This window comes from Prionailurus viverrinus, chromosome D4 (genome assembly GCF_022837055.1).
Source record: "Prionailurus viverrinus isolate Anna chromosome D4, UM_Priviv_1.0, whole genome shotgun sequence".
Lineage (NCBI taxonomy): Eukaryota > Metazoa > Chordata > Mammalia > Carnivora > Felidae > Prionailurus > Prionailurus viverrinus.
The window spans coordinates 87309261-87328403 of NC_062573.1; the positions used below are offsets into that span (position 1 = coordinate 87309261).

Here is a 19143-nt window from a genome sequence, read left to right on the forward strand (position 1 = left end):
CTCAGAGCCTAGAGCCTGCTTCAGATTCTGTTTCCTCCAGCCACCCCCTCCCCCCGCCCCTCCCCCACTTGTGTGCGCTGTTGCTCGCCCTCTCAACATTAAAAAAAAAAAAAGTCAGACCACATGGGCTGAATAGAGGAAGAGGTACTTCTCCCAATGCTAGTGTCTTTTCTAGCCTTTTCTTCTTTTCCTCCAACCACTGCAGATGGGTCCACTCTTCTCCACGTTGTTACTCCACCATAATTCTTTCAAAGCACCTCTCTCTTTCCCTGTAGCCAGTGGTGTACCAAGTTGGGGATGGGGTGGGCATGGTCCACCAGTGCATCTGTGGAGAATTTAAAAACAATCATGAAACCAAAGTTTAATCTTTTCATCATCACCATATGCTAGTAACTCTAAACACTGTGAGAAAATGCTCCCTGAAAAAAAAATACCACCAAGATACAGAACATTTTCAGCACCACAGAGGTTTCCTTAAAGCAATGTTTTAGTACTTAATATGATCCTAATACTCTGGTCACAGATGTTGAGAAAATCTCAAACATGTTTAGGGTCCCCTGACCTTATGAGGGTGTGGGAAGGTCTTCTGTGAGTGGCCATCCCCTCCCCGCTGGGGACTATTTACCCCTGATGAGTGGACAATTTCTACCCCCTTTTCAACCATCCCTGGGGAGGGTTCGGAGCTGCTTTCCACCTGGGCCAGTCCTCAAAGCCATCAGCTTGTTTTCCTGACTCACCGGCTTCATTTCATCAGTTTCCAAGGCCTTGCCAGGTGTCTGGTGGTGCTCTAAGCTGTTCGGAGGTTGGTTTGTAGCTCTTTCCTTGTTGGACCATGTATCTGAGGCTGGATTTTCCTCATATACTTCAAAGCGGTATATTGCAACAGTGCATGCAGAAGCAGATGTGAGAATCCAGCTATGTTCTATGAATCTTTAAAACTTTAAGGAGATTTAAAAAAATGTAAAACAATTCCCACTCTGTATTTTTGGGAGACACAGGTTTTTAAGAATGTTTATTTTATTTATTTTTTTTTTATTTAAAATTTTTTTTTTTCGACATTTATTTATTTTTTTGGGGACAGAGAGAGACAGAGCATGAACGGGGGAGGGGCAGAGAGAGAGGGAGACACAGAATCGGAAACAGGCTCCAGGCTCTGAGCCATCAGCCCAGAGCCTGACGCGGGGCTCGAACTCACGGACCGCGAGATCGTGACCTGGCTGAAGTCGGACGCTCAACCGACTGCGCCACCCAGGCGCCCCAAGAATGTTTATTTTTAAGACGAAAAGTATTCTAAATTTCACATTTATAATACGGTGAATATTGATAGATATAACCCACACTAGCAAACTTTTTGAGGCTCTCATTTTTAAAGAGAATAAGGTGGTCTTGAGACTAAGAGTTTGGGAACCGCTGATCGAATTTAACCGTGACTGCAGCTCTAGAAGATGGTATCACTTCCCTAATGGAAACACTAAGGCCGGGAGCGACCTGCCCTCCGCCTCGCCATCGTTACGTGGCAGGGGCAGATTTCAAACCCCAACCTCGAGCTCAAGGTCCACGAAACCCACTCCTCTGGCAAAAGCACCACTTAGGAGTCTACTCGCCTCTCGGAGCCACGCTTCCTCGTTTGTACGGTGTACAGAGCGCTACCTCGTGGGACTGCGGGGTGATTCTGCGTCGGGTAACGAGCAAACGGTGATATTAATAACTCGTGTGAGGTGAGTCACATCCCACTTTACAGACAAGGAAGCGGGGGCTCGGAGCCGCCAAGTGCCTTACTGGGGCTTCCACATCTCGGTGGTCCAAGGTCCACGGACCACGCACTCCCCCGACCGCCATAGCCCCCGGGCTGTGTGGACGCCCCCGTCCCACTTGCCAGCTCGCCCGTACACCCCACTGCCCGCCAGCTGGGCCGCGTCTTCCCTATCTCCCAGGCCGCCGAACCTCTACTCCCGGCCACGCCGGTCTCGGGCGCCGAGGAGCCGCCGGCTCCTCCCGCTTGCCTCACTTCCGGCGCCCGAGGCGGAAACCTCCTTTCCTGTTCTAAAATCCGCGCTCCGGAAGTGAGTCATGTGCCAGCATCCAAGATGGCCTCCTGCCTATCCACCGTAGTGGTCAAAGGAAGGGAAGCGGGCGTAAACCCGGAAGTTGCCCGGCTTGGCCATGGCAGCCACCGTGGGCGTGGCTTCCGGCGACTAAGAGCCTGGAAGTCGGGGCCGCGGGGTCGAGGGGAGGCCGTGGCTGACAGGCGCTCCTCCCCCCGACGGCGGCGGCTGCTGCCCAGGCGGACCGGCGGCTTCCAGCTCGCGGCCGCGTGAGGCGCCAGGGCCGCACCGGGGGATGGACGAGGAGAAGATGGACGAGAATGAATGGGGGTACCACGGGGAAGGCAACAAGAGCCTGGTGGTGGCCCACGCGCAGGTGAGCGGCGGAAGGTCGGCGCGGTCCCGGGCCATCGCGCCGCCCTGGGGTAGTTCCGCATCTTCCCGGCAGCAATCCCCCACCCAGGGTCGGGTCCACGACCTTCTAGCACCCCCTCCCTCGCCCCGGGTAATTCCGCGTCCCCCTAGCAACACTCTCCCTCCCCCCCCGTCGGATCCGGATCCTTGACACCCCCCCCCCCACCCCAGGGTCGGGCCCAAGATCCCCTAGCACCCCCTACCCCGCCCTGGGTAGTTCTGCATCTCTTCAGCAACACTCCCCACCCCCAGGGTCGGGTCCACGACCCCCCTGGCGCCCCCTTCTTTGCCCCGGGTAGTTCCGCGTACCCCCAGCAACACTCCCCACTCCCCCAGGGTTCGGGTCCACGACCCCCTGGGGCCCCCTCCTCCGCCCTGGGTAGTTCCGCGTCCCCCCAGCAACACTGCAACCCCCGTCCTGCTCGGTGCGTTTCCCGCCCCCAGCGCTCCCCTCCCCCCCCCCCCCTCCAGGTCAGTGCCACGTCCTCGTAGCACCTCTTGCCCCAGCCCCAGGCGGTGCCACCTCCGACTGCCCAGCTGCGGGGGTAGCGGGAGCCGGGATGGGAGTCCCCGCAGCTCTGGAGGTTGAAGAAGGCAAGTGCCCGGGATGGTGCTCTCCCCCAGCACGGAGGGAGTTTATCCTTCAAGACGCAGGGAATTGCCCCGCCGCTGCTGCCGACAATAATAATGGAGTATTGCCCACAGGTTCTTCTCCAAAATCTTCTAGGATTTAAAGGGGTTGTTTTTCTTAATTCGGTGAGGGCTTTCAGAAGGTCCAATAAGGACTCCCAAGAAGGTGAATCCAGGAAGAGAAGCTTGTGGATTTGTGTGAAGCCCCAGATCTCCCTGACGTTCTGCTGATACAACCAGGCTGGAATGTGGTGGGCAGGGGAGGAGCCCTAGGTGTTGCGCCGGGCGCCTGGGGGGCGGGGGCCGGCCCGGGCGGGTGGGGGGGGGGAGGTGTTAAGAGCTTGGGAATTGGAGTCACGCAGAGCTGGGCACAGTCCCAGTTCTACCGCTGCCTGGCCCAGACTCCCTTTCTGCATTTGGAGAGCGGAACTAGTAACAAAACCCCTGTCGTGGAGTTGGTACAGGATGAGGTGAGCAGGAGCTGGGCGAGTCAAGCCTGGCAAGTGAAAACTGTCATTCCCTTTGGACTCGGGTTAGAGCCCTGACCCAGTCCAGCAGCTCCTACAGGCTGGTGCGGGCTTTGGGGGTTGCCTGCTCAGTTGTTTCTGCGCTGGGTGTGCTGGGTCAGCTGTAGGGCAAGCTGTGGCCACGCAGGTGGCCCCTGTTCTGCCTTTGCATTTTGTTATTCCTGGCACAGCGAGGGGAGCAGAAGAACGAGACTGCAGGCTTTGCTCAAGATCTTCGATGAATGGGGGTGAGGCCTAACCTAAAGCTGTTCTTTGTGTGGTCCGCTGGGCCCCTGGTGGTTCCTGGGTGGGTGAAGCCTGGATATTCCCGCACAAGTCTCTTTTGTTGTCAGGTTATTGTAGTGACCCCTGAATCATTTCACAGAACAAACACCCGTCTTCCAATTCCTTAGTGGGACGAGTGGTGTATCTTCATGTTATGTAAGGCTAAGGCTTCGTTTAGAGTGGGGCTAAGGGACCGAGTTTCAGAAGGTGTGTCAGGTGAAGGAGCAAGTTCTGGATCTGGAGTAAAAGTACATCAGGCCGGGAGATCACTGGCCTCCGAGGACCACCCTGCAGGGTAGCTGGGCCCCTCCCTCACCGCATAGCTCTGGCTCTTAGGGCTTGTGTTTCTGTTTCCTTTCCCTTTTCAACTTAGTCACCAGGCTACCCTGGACCTGTGCTTTTCACGCTTTATCTATTTTTTTTTATTATTTTAAAGTTTATTTATTTTGAGAGTGAGTGTGCTTGGGGAGGGGTGGGGGGAGGTGGCCGGCAGGGTAGGGAGAGAGTCCCAAGCCGGCTCGCTGTCAGTGCAGAGCCAGTCTTGGGGCTCGAACTCATAAACTTCATGGTCATGACCTAAGCTGAAACCAAGAGTTGGATGCTTAACTGACTGAGCTGCCCAGGAGCCCCCCCCCCCCCCCCCCCGCTTTATTTTAAATCTAAATTTGTTCTGTGCTCATTTCTGCTCGCTTGGTGTTAGTTCCTCAGTTATCACCACAAGTGGTCTTGGGGGAGAACGTTTCGGCCAAGTGAGGGTTCTGACTGCCTCTTGGATGTGGGGAGGCCTTTGTGCTTGGCCTGGGAAGGAGGACAGAGCCCTGCTGTGCCCAAGGAGAGGGTGCACGTGCTGTGAGGGTGAACATGTGTTCCTGCTCCCCAGACCCCACCTTGTTTATCCCAAGGTAGAGGGCGGCCTTGCCGGGGCTCTCCCAGGTGGGGAGAGCCTTCTCTCCCTCCTTCTCTGGAGAGCATCGTCGACGTGCAGAGCTGTAAGTCCTCAGCAAGTGGCAAGGCCGTCTTCCCTCTGCAGCATCAGGACACATGGCGCCTTCAGGTGGCCAGTTCCAAGGCCCGTGGGGTGACAGCCTACCAGGCTGGGAGGGCTGGGGGAGTGTGGCACTCGTAGACTGTGGCCTGGGCGTGGAGGAGGAGTGTGGGCCGCGGGGCCGCGGTGGCACGGGGACACGCTTGGGCTGGGCCGCAGCAGACCTGAGGGTAGGCCAGCTCCAGACAGGGCGCCCTCGGCTTCCCCATCACTCCTCCCACGCCACAGCGGGCCGGGTGCCCGCTGTCTGCCCCCTCCGCCTGGTGCTCAGCGCCCCCGGGTCCAGCTGTGCGGTGTCCACCCAGGCGTGGAAACCCTCCCCACCGCCAGCTGCTCCAAGGGTGCGGACTGCCCGGTGGGGCTCCAGGCACCCGCCCTACGGCGGGGTCCTGGGCAAGGGCGGCTCCCCGGTGGGCGCGCACTTCACTGCTGCAGCCCAGGGACGCCGTCGTCGTCCCAGTGGCTGCGCTTCTGCTCACGGGGAGCTGTGGTGAAGCCCGTAGCTGCCTTCCTGCGTGCCGCCGGGATTTCTGTCCGCACTCACTGTCCTGACCTCGTCAGGGGCTTTGGCGCTGCGCTGTCCTGGGTGGGCCGCTGAGAGTCTGGTTCGTCACTCCTCTCTGGAGTGTCTCCGGTGGTGGGAGTGAGCTGCCCTCCAGGTCCCTCGCCTTGGGGTCATCACACTCAGCTGTGGGAATGTGTTCCTCCGTGGACAGAGGTGATGCCAGAGACCTGCCAGCGAGGGTCTCCTACAGAGGTACGAGGGAAGTGCTCGTTTCTGCCTCCTGAGGTGTCCCGGCCTTTCTGAGACCAGACGGTGGTGGATCCTCTGTCTCTGTGATAGTTTTGAGGTCCTGGGCGTCTGTCCGGGTCCATCCGGGTCCTGAGGATGTGAGGTCCCAGCAGTCAGGGCATCCGATTGTCTTCTGGCCTCATGTTCAGGGTTTCTGGTTTGTGTGTCACCCTTCCTAATGGGGAGTGTGCAGGCAGGTGAGAGTTGTTCTGGTTTTCTGTCTTTCTCTCTTTTGACTGGGACACATTCCCAAGTCCCGGGCCACTCCCCTGTCATTTTCTGCTGAATCCAGTTCAAAGAGTCTGAAGTTTTTGCCTCTAGTATTTTTTTTTTTTTAACAAGTAACATTATTTGGAATTTTAATGGTATCTGTTCAGGTTGATGTTCGGCCAGGTGAGGCCTCGTCAGAGAGCCCTGCGTGGGGCCTTGTCTGTGATTATTCCCAAGGTCACCTGCAGTCAGGTGGTTAGGATTTGTCGTTTCCAAACGGTTTTCCCTTTGGTGGTTGCCAGCCCTGACCTTGGTGAGCTGCGCTCTGCCTGGGGGGCACGGGTGTGTGTGGTCTAGGCCTCGTCTCCCCCGGGGGCCTGGTGGCTTCCCGCCCATGCCTGTGCCCGCTTCCTCCTCCTAGTCAGGACAGCAGCTGCCCTGCTGACCAGGAAGGTTTCTGTGTCACCTGCAGAAGGATCAGTCTGTGGTACGGGGTCATGCTGGCTGTGTGTGTTTGCACACCTGCTCTGTGCTCATGTGGCCTTGGAGGGTCCGGGGCCTTGAAGGCCGCCCACGGACTTGCTAGTGCTTCTGTGTGACACCCTCACTGTGTGTCCCGTGCAGCTGGGGTTTGCCTTACCAGTCCTCTGCTTCTCTTTGGGCTGTCGGCCTTTGCATCTTCGCAGAGGTCACCTGAGCGCCCCTTCCATCGCAGCCCCCCAGGGGTGCCCCCAGGTGTCAGCCGGGCTCACACCTCTGCCACCACATCAGTGCTGTGGCATCTGTGGGTCCAGAAGAGGCAGCCCAAGCCTGGAAGGGAAAGCGTCCTGCCCGGTGCAGGTCCCTTCTGTCCCCGTGTGTCCTTCCCGTCTGGCCTCCCCGTGGCATCCTGGTTCCCCTTGGTGATGTGTCTCGGTGCCATCCACTCTGCGAGGCTGTCAGCCCAGCACCTGTCCTGGCTCTCATCCCCTCGGCACCCTGTGGGCTGGTGATGTCACCAGTAGCGGCAGCTGGGGCGGCCCCCCGAAGGGCGACTCTTCCCCTTGTGGTGTTTCTTGCTCCTTCCCTTAGAAGTTGTCTGCTCTTCTTGGCCTGTCCTGGGCCACCTCCTCTGCCCGGTGGAAGACCCGGCCTGGGCCCGTCTTTGGTGTCACCTGCCTTGATCCCACCTGCAGCCTCCCTCCCTCGGGCCTCACGTGGGCAGCTGTCCCTCGTGGTGCGTTTTTTGTGGTCTTTGATTCTTATCTGGTACCAGTTACTGCCCCATAAAATACAGAATACCGGAGGGAAGAAGGTGGAAAACATCCAGAATTTTCCCACTCAGAAAATAATTTTTGTTAACCACTTTGGTGCACTTCCTTCCAAGATGTGCTTCTACTGGTTGAAGAGTCCTTTGTGTCCGTCTCGTTTCCTGCTTTCTCACTCAACTTTACGGCACAAATACGTGGAAACCCTTCACCCCGCGCTCGAGGCTGCAGGCCCCTTGGGCAGCCAGAGTCCCCACACCTGTGCTGGGCTGGCCGTCCAGCGTTGGGATGGCCGGCCGAGATGGGTTCTCAGGGCCCCAGGCGTGTCTCCCAGGCCGTTCGCTCCGCCCCACCTGGGGCCTTCGAAGCAGCCGGTATTTGTCTTCCGTTTGTGACAAGTGGTGGCCTTCACTTTGGGCTTTGAGGTGGTTGAATGTGCGTGTGTCACTCCTCTGTTTGTTGGCTTGATTTTCAGCTTGAGAAGATCCTAGACTCTCACGTGGTGTCCTCAAGGATGTGAATGGTGTGGCCCTCGGCTCCGTAGCCCGTCCCTTTCTCTCCTCTTTCCCGGTGCTTGGTCCTTGACGTTAAGACATTGTCCACTTGTTGCTCCCTGGAGACACTGTCACCAGTGTTGAGTGCTTCTGGACTTTTTCATACAAGCTGAGTGTGCATATACTTTGTTTAAAAACTTTTATTTTGTGGGGCGCCTGGGTGGCTCAGCTGGTTAAGTGTCCGACTCCTGATCTCGGCTCAGGTCATGATCCCAGGGTTGTGGGATTGAGCCCCGTGTCGAACTCCTTCCAGAGCTTGGAACCCGCTTGGGATTCTTTCTCTCCCTCCCTCTGCCCCTCCCCTGCAGGTGCATGTGCGTGCCTTGTCTCTTTCTCTCTCAAAGAATAAGTAAATCATAATAAAATATTTTATGGACTTTCAAAAATGAAGGGTAGCAAACCTCTAGAAAAGTGCTTCAGTCGTCGGTGTGTATGTAGCTACATATCACAAAGCACATGGACCCGTAATCCCATGACCAGCCCCTACTGGAACGTTTTTCAGGGACAGTCCCACCCGCCTGAGGCACGTCCACCAGACCTTGGTCTTACTCGCTTTTGAACTTGACACGGGTGGAACGGTACCCATACATCCCCTCTTACCCATGTTTGTTTGCACACACGTGTACGAACATGTTTATAAAACTGGCTTCCTTTATAAGGCCTGTCCTGTAACCTTTCCCGTTTCCGAGTGGGTGGTGGCCGCACGTGTGTCTGTGAGCAGGGACCTCCGTCTCCCATAAACTGCAGCACCTTGTCCCACCGTCTGGAAGGCCTCCTGCTGTGTTTAGCCTCGTCACTGTTGTTGGCCGGGTGGGTCCTTTCCCTTTTATTTGGAACTATACGTCATCCTTTCGCACGCAGTAGCTAGAATCTTCTCTGCACTCTAGTTACTTCTGTAAGATTAATTCCTGGGGGTGAGCTGGCCGGCCCGGGGGAGCCAGGTTTTCTTGCCTGCCCTGTGACCCAGCGCCGGCTCCCTTCCTGCCTCCCCGGGGGCACGGGGCCTCCAGCCCCTTCCCCACAGCCACCCCCCGACCCCAGGCTTCGGGTGGGCACTGACCAAACTTTGTTTTATTTCTGATAGCGTTGTGTGGTGCTGCGTTTCCTGAAGTTTCCTCCAAACAGGAAGAAGGTAAGATTGGTGGGTTTGCCACCCAGTCGTTAAAATAGTTGATTAAGAAAACACTGAATTTTTTTTCTGACGTGGAAGTATTAGTGCTAACTGTAGAAAGCTAAATGTGACACAGGCTCTCGGTGCAGAAAGTGGGGGTGTCCCCAGTTCCCTCACGGCCGGCGTCTTGACCTGCCCGGGTCACCATGGGTGCCCTGGGAGGGCCCTGGGTGCTGAGCTGGGACACCCAGGGCCAGGGCTCGGCTTTGCCACTCGCTGGCTCCATTTCCCCATCTTTGGGAGTGTAGCCACGAAAGTGGAGTTGGTGATGCCCGCAGGCAGCGTGACAAGTCACGACAGGCCATTCAGGTGGAGCGCCAGGTTTCCGTTCGCTGAGTCATCTGGGCCGAGGGAAGCTGGTGCTGCTCTGCCGCCTGCCCGCCGCCCCCAGTAGCAGCGAGTGTCCCCCTCCAGCGGGGGAGCAGCAGTGCCTGTCGGGGGATCCCGTCCACGCGGGTGGCGGGGGGAGCGGGAGCACAGAGTCCGTGCTCGTCTGGGGCAGGAAGAGTCCGGGGAGGTGGGGTGGACGGCTGTGGAAATGAGGTTGGCCTCGCAGAAGAGAAGGGGACCGAGGGGGAGAGCCGGGGCTGCCCGGGGCCTAGGGACGGCGTGGTCTGTGTGGAGGAAGGTGGCCCCAGGCAGGAGGGCGTTTTCCTGCCTCCGCTGCCGCAGGCAGCACACATGGTGGTCTGTTCCTGTGGGATCCAAGCAGATCTGAGTGGAAGCTAGAACGTTCTCCAGGCAGCTTCCTCCCCCGCCCGCCACCCCGAGGCGCCTGAAGCTTGTGGAAAGGCCAGCATTCTCCGGATGCCTCCCTCCGCTCTCCCCGCTCAGACTCACTAGGGCAGCGTCTTCGAAGCAACAGTTTGCCTTTATTTTCTGAGCGGTACGACGTGGCACCAGTCACGTTAGGGTGGAGAGCTGCGTGTGCCAGTCCTGACAAGGAGAGCTTTCTGTCGGGAGCTCTGTGGCTGCAGCTGTAGGGTGCCACCCCGAGGGCCCGCGGCTCTTTGTCGCGTGTGGTTCCGCTGCAGGCCGTGGCAGCTCCGTCCAGAAGCTTCCCAGAGCCCCGGCCGCCTCCCGGCCCCCTGCCAGAACCCTGCCGTCTACCCCGGCAAGACTTGCTGCCTTGGGTCGGAAACCTGTTCTCCCCCAAACCTCACAGCCTGCGGGCGCGTCACAAGCCTCTGACTGGGGAGGACGTACTTACTCTATCTACATCTAGATGCTGAGGACCGAAATGTAAACACCCGGTGATTTTTGGCCGCGACAGATTTTCAAAGTTGTGTTCCTCAGAGGGCGCACCTGGGCCGCTGGTGGGATCCCCATGAGTCCCGGGTGGGAGGAGGGCAAGGGGGGCAGACGTGGTTCTTGGGCGGATGGTGTGGAGTCTGTGGGGCTGTGGGACGGGAGCTCTGGGGGGTCCGGCGGTCACCGGCGAGGCTCGCCTTCCTCCCGAGCCAGGGCGCCTGGTGTGTGCGTGGTGCTGCTTGCTTCCTCGGAGGCCCCGGTCACTGAGGCTCCCCTGTGCTTGTCCATTACAGGCCTCAGAAGAGATATTTCAGCACCTACAGAACATAGTGGACTTCAGCAAAAATGTCATGAAAGAGTTTTTGGGGGAGAACTACGTTCACTGTGGGGTAAGTGACTTTTACGTACACGGTCACGAAGTCTGCGTTCACACGCTCTGTGTCCGTAACACCAGCTTCTCAAGCGTAGTCTGGACCTTTGTGCTTCCGGACAGCCCTGTGGTCTGCTTTCCCAGTGCTCTCCTTCTGTGCTGCGCGTGAGCGCGGAGCAGGTGGTGTTCCCATCTTCTAGACGACCAGCCTGAGGTTCAGAGAGACCGCGTGAGGTCCCCATTTGCTGGGACCCCTGGTCCCCGCCACCCTGCTGTCACGGGGGGCTCCAGCTTGGTGAGGGTCTCGACAGAGATCCAGAAGCATCGCTGAGCCCTCTGCTGCTGGTGGTACCTCAAGCGAGTCGGGGAGGAGTGGGGCCCCCACGCTGGGGATGTGTGTGACCTGCCTCTTGGGGAAGCCTGGCTGAGGCCCGTGGGGCATGATGGCCTCCCCCTGCCCTTGGGTGGTCTGTGCTGCTGGCTCTTGCTGCTGCTTCTTGCCAAGGGGTGCCTGTTACAGACGAAGTCATGTTGGGACACGCAGGAGGGGGCACTGAGGCAGCCACGGCGGCCCTGCGTCCTGGCGGCCCTCAGCAGGTGGCGTCCGTCCCCTGCCTGGCAGCGGCCATCCTCACGTGTCACGGTGCCTGGCGCTGCTTCTCGGAGAGCAGGGCCCTGAACCGACAGGAGCTCTGTGGTTCGGAGCTGAGAGTGCGGCCTCTGTTTGCAAATACTGTGGCTTGAGCTCATCCTGAGAAGCCGGCACCGAGGAGGTAGAGGGGAGGTTGTCTGAAGTGTAAGGGTTGCCTGACCGAGTAGACTTCAGGCGAAACGTCCTCTAAGGGGGTCCCCTGACAGCTTGGGACGTGTTGTCGGTGCTGCTGCGGGTTCGTCAGGGCTGTGGACCCCTTCCAGGCTGACGCCACCGCGGAGCCGCCTGCTGGCTGGGGCTTCAGCACCTCCTGATGTGGGCTCACTGAAGGGCTCTGAGTGTTGCTCTGACCTGGCCCTGGCTTCCCAGGCTCATGATCTGAGAGATGACCTGTCCTTTTCACAGCTTCCTGCTGGCCTCCAGGGGCAGCCACGGGCAGCGTGGGGCCACAAAGGGGCAAGAGGTCCTGGGGCTGGGACCGCCCCTGCTGAGGTCCCCGGCTGTCCAGTTGAATTGTGAAGGCCTGAAGCCCGTGGCTGTGAGAGCCCTGCGTCTGTGAGCGGCCTGGACGGTGTCTGAGTGAACGTGGGTGTGCTGACTGCCAGCTTTCTTCTTGAGGACGGGGCATTTCTCTGTCCTGCAGCTCTTGGGGGAGCTCTGGACGTTTTCTCCCAGGCGGGGTCAGCAGTGAGGGCGGTGGCAGCTCAGGGTCCCAGCCGACAGCGGCCTGGTAGGGAGGAACAGCATCGGGGCTCACGCGGTGCTCTGTCTCCAGGTGCTCTGTCTCCGGGCCTTTGGGAGAGTGTGAGCCCACAGGGTCACATCCTGGGAGCATCCATCCCGCTTCCATACCCCCTCTGCCTGGAGACCCTGCCAGAGTGAGACACAGCCTGCTTTTTCTCCCTCGGAGATGGGGTCCGCACAGGACGGGCTGCATGAGGCCACCGTCAGGCGACACCAGCGTGTGTGTATGCGGGACTGCTGACACACGCTGGTCACCAGTGTGTGTGTAGATAGGCCCACTGACACCGGTCACCGGGGTGTGGGTGTGGGTGTGGGTGGACGGGACCACTGACACCAGTCTCTGGCGTGTGTACGTGGGACTGCTGACACCGGTCATCAGCCTGCGTGTGGACAGGGGCTGGTCTGGGGACTGGTCTGGGCCTGTCTCCACAGGAGCTGGAGGTTGGGAAACAGGGACGAGGCTGTTCCCCTTGTGCCTTCAGGGGTTTGTGTCCTCAGTACCGTGGATGGTTGAGACGCTGATGGAATTTAAAGTGTTGTCTTGCTTTTGTGGGCCTGGTCTTCCCAAAGTGAGTGCCACTAGGGCGGCCTCAACTTGCATTTGAGCGTGATGTGATGGAAGCATTGGCCACATGGTTAGTGAGGGGATGCTGTTCTCCTGGGGAAGCTTCTGGAAGACTGGACCAGTTGCTTCTCTGCCAGCCACCTTCCCCACCCCCGCAGCCGTCCCTGCATTCCTTCGAGGGCAGAAGCCCATCAACGGGGAACCTGGCGTGGCTACGTCCTCCAACTTACACTTCCGGCAGAGGAATTGTGTGGTCTTAACCGTAGTCCTTCTTAAGTTAGTGCTTTGTGCAGGTGCTGGCCAGCTGCCATCCATCTGTCCGTCCGTCAGGCAGGATGACGTGGTTCACACTGATTCAGGAGTTTGAATCAAGGGTTGGTAAAATGTAGCCAAGTGTTCAGGGTGCCCAAGATTGAGTTCATTACAAAATTGGGGCTTTAAAGTTGTGTAGAGAAATGTAGTTCTGCTTGTGGCCCTGGACTGCTACATCTGCTGTTCCCCGCGCTCCCCTGGCTGTTCCCCGAGCTCCCGGGGGCTCCGATGGCTTCTCCCAGCGGGTGAGCACACCCCCCTCGGTTCCCGGTCACGGTGGCCGGGGTGGGTGGCTCGCCCACTGTGGAAGCCAGTGCTCTGAGGATGGCCTGTTGCGTCTCTTTCATCTGGTCGTGTCCTTTAAAGAGTAGAGCAGCTTTTATTCCTGAATCCGCATACTGAATGGTTTTTCAATGTGATAAAGTGTTCGTAGCCTGAGACGTGCCATTTTAACTGTTTTTGAGCGTGTGCAGTTCTGCGGCACTAGGTCCATTCCCACAGTCGTGCGGTGCACTGAGTATGTTGTATTTGTTCTCACAGGAGGTGGTTCAGCTGCCTTTAGATTTCGTGAAACAGCTTTGTTTAAAGATACAGTCTGAAAGACCAGGTAAGCGTTCCGGCTTCTACATTGTGTTGGGAACTTAAATATTCCATTTGAGAAGAGTTTGACCTGTGACTTGTGTCGGGTAGATGTTGTTTTCAGCAGCTCTGTTGCCAGAAACGTCACCCTCGGCAGAAGTCCTACGAGCTCACGAAGACGATTCTGGGCACCAGACGCTCGGGTGGTCGCAGACAGTGCGTGACCCGGGAAGCGCACCTGGGAGAAGAGGAGCGGGAGGAAGAGGAGGGACTCCGGGCAGGGAGGGTGGCTGCAGGGCCCGCGGGAGGGCCTGCTCCCGGCCGCTAGAATCCACCTGCCCGCTTACCCTGCGGGAAGCGCACAGACGTGCGTCTCCGTGGGCGACGGCCTGTCCCCGTGGCCTCCCGTGCCTTCCCGCTCTCGCTCGCGGTGGTGGCGACGGTAGCGCCGTCAGAGATCTTCCTTCCAGGCAGAGACCGGGGGTGACGTCCCCGGTGTTGAGGCTGGTCCTGGCCCCTCCTGGAACAAGCGGTTCAGGTGTGCCGGAGGCCCGCCTCCCATCCTGGGGTTAGGAAGGAGAAAGCAGACGCGGAGGTTGTGCGCGGGAGCCCCTGGTTTGGGGCGCTGTGAAGAGCAGGACCCCCAGTGTGGAAAGAGCTGCCGAGGGGAAGCCGCCCCAGAGCCAGGACTGGGTTTTGGCTGCTCTCCTTTATTTTTTTTATTCTCTTACTTTTTTTGAGAGAGAGGGAGAGAGAGAGAGAGAGAGAGACGGTGCAAGTGAGTGGGGGGTGGGGAGAGAGAGAGAAGTGGGGCTCCACCAGGGCTCGTGTTCACCTGATGCAGGGCTCGAACTCATGAACCGTGAGTTCATGCCTGAGCCGAAGTCAGGTGCTTAACGACTGAGTCGCGCAGGCGCCCTCGGCTGCTCTCCTTTAGACAAGGGTGGCCTGACGCTTGCCCTAAGGCTCTACGTCATCATTTTAATTACCAATTAAACTGGTCCTACCAGACATCATAAGTACTGGTCCTCGTCGTAAGGGCGACTTGTAACTGGCCTCCTGATGTGAACAGAGGAAAGCTGACTCCCCCTGGGGTCCGGAGGCGTGTGGTGCGGTTGGCGCTGAGGAAGTGGGGGTGGTGGAGGGCCCCGAAGGACTGGTTGTGCAAGGAAGGGGGAGTCGCAGAGATGGTGTGGTCCCCAAGACCACCCCTACCTCTGAGGATGCTTGCACCTTCGGGGGCTCCCAGGACAACCCCAGGTCTGATGATTCGCTAGAAGGACCTGGAGCTTCCTGTTGTCCTCATGGCTACGACTTCACGCACTGAGGGACTCGGTCACACCCAGACGGCCATCTGAGAGACCCAGCACGAACTCCCAGGCGTCCTGCTTGTGCGACTTGGGTGCACAGTGCCTGTTTCTCCTGGTAACAAGGTGTGACCACACACCGGAGGAGTGGCAGCAGCCTGGAGGTGAAGTCCCAGATAAGCACGGACACTCCTCAGGCAGGATGGCATGAAGCTTCAATGGTCTCCCAGGAGTCCGAGGCCAAGGCCTCTCTTGGGCAGGGCCGGCCCTTCCTCCCAGGAGTCCACCGAGTTGCTATGGGCTGTCTCATCTATTCTGTGCTGATCCTCCGGTCTTTTCCCGGCTCTGTCTTTCAGAATCCCGCTGTGACAAGGACCTGGACACTCTCAGTGGCTATGCGTTGTGCCTCCCCAATTTAGCCCGACTTCAGACTTACCGTTTTGTTGAGCACCGGCCGATTCTGTGTGTAGAGATCAAGGTGAACTTTTATCGAGGGGAACTGGTCGGGGAGGGGAGGGAACAGGGGTCCAGGTTGTAAATGTGCGGGCCGCCTGCCTGGGGCGTGCTTTGCGACAGAAGCTCCTGAGGTCACCCCCCACAGGCCTCGTGGCCTCTTCCCAACCCCCAACTCCGTGCATTCGGCTTGTGTCCCACTCCTGACGTCTGTCACCTGTGCCTTGCTGCTCCGGTTCTCCTCACTGGCCAGGCCTTCAGATGTGGGCCCGTGCCTGCTGCTGGGACATGGAGCCAGCCGGGGGCAGGCCCTGGCCGGTGGCCACCAGAAGGAAGAGGCACAGAAGCCTGCGTGACTTTCAGAGCCCTGGTCTGTGCGCCCAGCAGAGGGCCATGACCCCTGGAGAAGGGCCAGGCCCTGGCTTCATCTCTGCTGCCCAGTGCGCCCACGTGTCCCTAGGGAAGCCTCCTGGGTGTCCCAGGCCATCGTTTTGTCTCCTTTCTCTGAACCTCTGTGGCGGGGCCTTTGGGGTCACCCTGGCTGCTCTGCTTGTCCCTTCAGAGGGTGAGCATCCCAGGGTCTCAGATGACAGCCAGCCTTCTGAGTCCCGACACTGAGTCCTGACAGTCCTGCCCTGGAACTGTGGTTTTGAAAGGCAGCCAGTGTTGCAGATGTCCTGGGAGCTTCCCAGTTGTCCAAGGGGCTTCCCGTTCGCTCCGTCTTGTCTGAGGGAGCAAGGGTTCCACTGTTAGGAGCTGGGTGGGAGCTGGGGCAGTGGGAGCGAGGGTTCCTCTGGGTGGGAGCTGGGGCAGACCCGTTCCTCCAGGCATGGCTGTCACCTCGTGTCACGGTGTGTTATACTTTGTCCGTCTGGTCAGCGATTGAGGCAGCTCTGGCCTCCCCAGTGAGGGTTCTGGCCTCGGATTCTTTGGCGGCAGAGCTGTTGATGTGACGAGGGAGGTGTCTGCTCCCCACGGGGTCGTGGACAATAGCGACTCTGGGGGGTGTGATACCTGATTCTCCCGGGCACCACGCTCCATTATCTTGTCCCCTGAAAGGTATGTGATTTGTCCCTGAACAGTTTTTTCTTCCTTTTTATTTTGCAGCCAAAATGTGGGTTTATTCCTTTCTCCGGTGACGTTACGCACGAGGTGAAGCACAAAGTGTGCCGTTACTGCATGCACCAGCACCTCAAGGTGAGAAGCGCGGCCGGCCCACGGCCTCTGTGCACAGAGCCTCGGGTGGGGGCGCTGGCCCCATGGTGGGACCCCCCGGAGTCGCCCGACGAGTGGAAAAACAGATACTTCTGATCTGATTTACTTTTTCTGTTGCGAGTAGTTCGTGTTCGCTTTGTTTCAAATCGAGGTATAGTTCACATATCTTCAGTTCACCCACGTGAAGTGTATACTTCGGTGGGTTTTAGTAAGTTCGCATGAGGGCACTGCTGTCATTATTCGAATTCCAGAATAATTTCATGAGTTCACAAAGAATCGTGTCCCTGTTAGCAGTCACTCCCTAAGGCCCCTGTCCCGCCGGCCCCCGGCCAACACCTGCCCTTGTGCACGTGCCCTGGACATTTCCTGTAGATGGAATCCCATACCCGGTGGCCTCCCGTGACTGGCTTCTTCCCCTGAGTGGCACGGTTTTGAGGCTCGTCCACATTGTGGCGCGGTTGAACACCGTTCCGCTGTCTGGGGACACCTCGTTTATCATTCATCTCCGGATGGACATGTGGGTTGTTTCTACCCTCCGGCTGTTGTGAATAGTGCTGGCCGCTGTGAACGTGCGCGTGCATGTTCGTGTTTGAGTCACTGCTTTCAGTTCTTCTGGGTTGAATTGCTGGGTCTGAGAGAAATTTCTGGAGCAAGTGTTTCGAGCACATGTCGAGCTATTTCCCATGGCTCTCACACTATTTTGTATTCCCACCAGCAACATCTGAAGGTTCCAGTTTCTCCACATCTTCAGCACATCTTCAGTGCTTGCTTGTGATTGTAGGAAATCCTCAGGGTACGAAGCGGTACCTCACTGTGGTTTCCCCTGCGTTTCCCTAACGGGTAGTGATGTTGCACATCTTTTATGTGCTCGTTGGCCATTTGTACGTCTTCTTTTGAGATCCATTGGTTCAAGTCCTTTGCCCATTTTTGAATCAGGTTATTTTTTTGTTGTTGAGTTTTAGGGGTTCTGTATATATTTTGGATATTAATTTTTTTATCAGATATGTGATCAGCAAGTATCTTTTCCCATTCTGTCCGTTGTCTTTACACCCTGTCGATAACATCCTCTGATGTACAAAAATTTTTAATTTCACTAAAGTATATGTTGTTTTTTCTTTGTTGCCTGTGCTTTTGGTGTCATAGTCAAATCATTGTCTAATTCAAGGTCACGAAGCTTTTGCTCTAAGGTTTTGATCGATTTTTTGTTAATTTTTATACATGGAGTGAGGTAAGCGTCCAGTTTTCTTTTGCATTTAATTCCAGTTTTCCCAGCACCACTTGTTGAAAGGACTGCCCTTTTTCCACTGAATGGTCTTGGCTTCCTTATTGAAGATCTTTTGGCTGTAAATGTGGTGGTTTAGTTCTGGGCTCTCCGTTTTGTTCCAGTGGCCTATATGTCTGTCCTTCTGCCACTATGACACTTTTTTTTTTTTTTTTCTGTAGCTTTGTAGTCAGTTTTCTTAAGTTCTTTTTCTTTTAAGTGCCGCTAAAGACTTTATTTTTGTTTTCAGTTTTTATTTTTTATATATAATTTATTGTCAAATTGGTTTCCATACAACACCCAGTGCTCATCCCAAGAGGTGCCCTCCTCAATGCCCATCACCCACTTTCCCCTCTGCCCCACCCCGCATCCACCCTCAGTTTGTTCTCAGTATTTAAGAGTCTGTTATGGTTTGCCTCCTTCCCTCTCTGTAACTCCTCCCACCCTTCCCTCCCCTCTGGTCTTCGGTTAAGTTTCTCAGGATCCACATATGAGTGAAAACATATGTGATCTGTCTTTCTCTGCCTGACTTATTCACTTAGCATAACACTCTCCAGTTCCATCCACATTGCTACAAAAGGCCAGATTTCATTCTTTCTCATTGCCAAGTAGTATGCCGTTGTGTATATAAACCACGATTTCTTTATCCGTTCATCCATTGATGGACATTTCGGCTCTTTCCATCATTTGGCTATTGTTGAAAGTGCTGCTGTAAACATTGGGGTACAAGTGCCCCTGTGCATCAGCACTTCTGTATCCTTTGGGTAAATTCCTAGCGGTGCTATTGCTGGGTCATAGGGTAGATCTATTTTTAATTTTTTGAGGAAACTCCAAGTGTTTTCCAGAGTGGCTGCACCAGTTTGCATTCCCACCAACAGTGCAAGAGGGTTCCCGTTTCTCCACTGTAGTCAGTTTTAAAATCAGGAAGTCCGAGTCCTCCAGCTTTGTTCTTCTCTTTCAAGATTGTTTTGGCTTTTTGGGACTCCTTAGAGTCGCATCTGAATTTGAGGATTGGATTTTTCATTTCTGCAAAAAAAGACTTGGAATTTTGACAGAAATTGCAGGAACCTGTAGATCACTTGGGGCAGTGCAACATTCAGACTTACAGTCCGCCAACACAGGTTGTCTTTCCACTTACTTAGGTCTTTCAGAATTTCTTCCAGCAATGTTTTGTAGCTTTCAGCGTGCAAGTCTTTTACCACTTTGGTTAAATTTACTTCTAGATATTCTTTTAGGATGTTGTTAAGTATGGTCGTAAATGGAATTGCTTCTTTAATTTCATTTTCAGGTTGTTTATTGCTGGCATATAGAAGCACAACTAATCTTTGTATGTTGATCTTGTACCCAGCAACTTTGCTGAGTGTCTTTCTTACAGATTCTTTAGAATTTTCTATGTGTAGGATCTTGCCATCTGTGAAGAGAGGTTTTTTTTTTTTCCTCCAATTTAGATGCCTTTAGCTTCTTACTTTCCTCAAATAAACCAGCTGGGAGTTTTTTTAGGGATTCTATCGAATTGCAGATCAATTTGGGAGGT

The 19143-nt window shown here is 56.3% G+C and overlaps 1 protein-coding gene across 4 annotated transcripts in view; it reads left to right on the plus strand.

Moving 5' to 3' along the window:
- The first annotated feature begins 2183 nt into the window (after positions 1–2183).
- The window catches only part of IPPK (inositol-pentakisphosphate 2-kinase), a 48536-nt gene continuing 31576 nt past the window's right edge, over positions 2184–19143 (plus strand). For 2 of the 4 annotated variants that reach the window (XR_007146437.1, XM_047830868.1), the window contains exons 1-6: positions 2184–2421; positions 8814–8861; positions 10445–10540; positions 13335–13401; positions 15037–15158; positions 16241–16330. Coding sequence is in view for 3 of the 4 variants with exons in the window: in XM_047830868.1 (XP_047686824.1) it covers positions 2341–2421; positions 8814–8861; positions 10445–10540; positions 13335–13401; positions 15037–15158; positions 16241–16330 (504 nt within the window). In the remaining variant the exon portion in view is untranslated. Of the gene's footprint in view, positions 2422–2930; positions 3844–8517; positions 8540–8813; positions 8862–10444; positions 10541–13334; positions 13402–15036; positions 15159–16240; positions 16331–19143 lie in introns of those variants that run through there. The other 2 variants (XM_047830869.1, XM_047830870.1) reach the window with 2 other exon arrangements.